The sequence below is a fragment of the Microtus ochrogaster genome, linkage group LG4, assembly GCF_000317375.1.
Source record: "Microtus ochrogaster isolate Prairie Vole_2 linkage group LG4, MicOch1.0, whole genome shotgun sequence".
NCBI classification, from domain to species: domain Eukaryota; kingdom Metazoa; phylum Chordata; class Mammalia; order Rodentia; family Cricetidae; genus Microtus; species Microtus ochrogaster.
Genome location: NC_022030.1, coordinates 3,350,816 through 3,352,254, shown reverse-complemented (window position 1 = coordinate 3,352,254; position 1,439 = coordinate 3,350,816). Strand labels below are relative to the sequence as shown.

The 1,439-nt window shown below is 43.5% G+C and overlaps 1 protein-coding gene across 1 annotated transcript in view; it reads left to right on the top strand.

Annotated features, from left to right (window-relative positions):
• Positions 1 to 1,439, top strand: part of Stx7 (syntaxin 7) — a 40,506-nt gene that overhangs the window by 33,664 nt on the left and 5,403 nt on the right. The window contains exon 8 of the mRNA XM_005360917.1: positions 497 to 569. Coding sequence (XP_005360974.1) covers positions 497 to 569 — 73 coding nt within the window. The remainder of the gene's footprint in view (positions 1 to 496; positions 570 to 1,439) is intronic.

Genomic DNA, 1,439 nt, shown 5'->3' with positions numbered 1-1,439 from the left:
GCCTGCCTCTGCCTCCCGAGTGCTGGGATTAAAGGCGTGCGCCACCACCGCCCGGCTAGGACTTTATATTTTTACATAATGTTTTATTCATTGAAATTGTCAAATTGATGGGTGATTTTTCATTGAAGTATAAAAATATCAATATTCTTTAACAAATATTTCATTTAACAAGAAAGCGTATCAGCTTGGCTTAGTACCCCATAACCTTCTTCCATTATAGGTCCTTAATTTCCATCCTACCTTACTTGATACAGCAAGTGTCACAGATTTACTTTGGACAACTAGTGACCATCCAGGAGCTCTTTTGTTAGGGTTGCTTAGAGTAGTATATTTTTTAATGCTCCCAAAGTTTATATATTGCTTCTAAATACATATTATATATGTATGAATAGGGATAAGCTTCTTCCTTTCTTTTTCTTTTTCTTCATTTCCTCATTTGTGGGAGTGGGGACTAAATTTCTAATCATGCATAATAATGCATGCTTTTTTGTCTTAGGCTGATATTATGGACATTAATGAAATATTCAAAGACTTGGGAATGATGATTCACGAGCAAGGAGATGTGATTGGTAAGTCCTGCTGGTGTGGACTGTGAGGCGGGAACAAGTTACCCAAGTTCACCTGCAGCAGTTTTCTCAAGCGAGAAACCACGTCCTTTCTGTCCCTTTGGGCTCCTCTGAAACCAAAAGCATAGTCTCTACGGTTTGCTGCCCTTGCCTCTGTTTGCCATCCTGCTAGTTGAAGCAAGTTTCACTTGCTTCTGAAGCTAGGAGCTTAATCAGGACCTCCTCCTGCTGAGTCCCTGAGGCCCCTGTGGCACCCTAGCCTACTTCCAGGGCCTCAGTTTCCTTTTTATCCACGTCTGGTGCTCATCATGCTGAGGACTGGGGGACCTCATGATATTTGTAGCTATGTATATTGTCTTGTCTTATGAGAAATAGTTAGCTGTTTGCCTGGTCATTAGTCTGACCAACTATCAGATAGTTTTTCATAGACTGGTGTAGCTCATTTAGATGGTAGAGTACTGAGACCCTTGGCATTAAAGCTTTAGGTTTGAGATGTAACCGTGAAATGGGTGGGTGGGCAGGGTAATAGACAAGATCCTTTAAAAATAAGCGTGGGAGCTGGAGGGAGAGTCCAGTGGGTAAGAGCTCTTGTGCAGACACAGGGATCTGAGATTAAGGTCCACAGGAGAGAAAGCCTGCCGTAGCAACAGATGTTCCTGACCCCGGAACTGTGAAGTGCAGAGGCATGATCTTTGAGGTTTGCTCTCTGTAAACTTCAGGTTCAGTGAGGGACCCTCTCTCCAAGAAACAAGGTGGGGACTGACAGAACAGGACACCAGACGTCCTTCTTTGGCCTCTGTGCACACAGGTGCACGTACACAAATACACATATGCACATACAGCATGCACACACACACACACACACACACACAC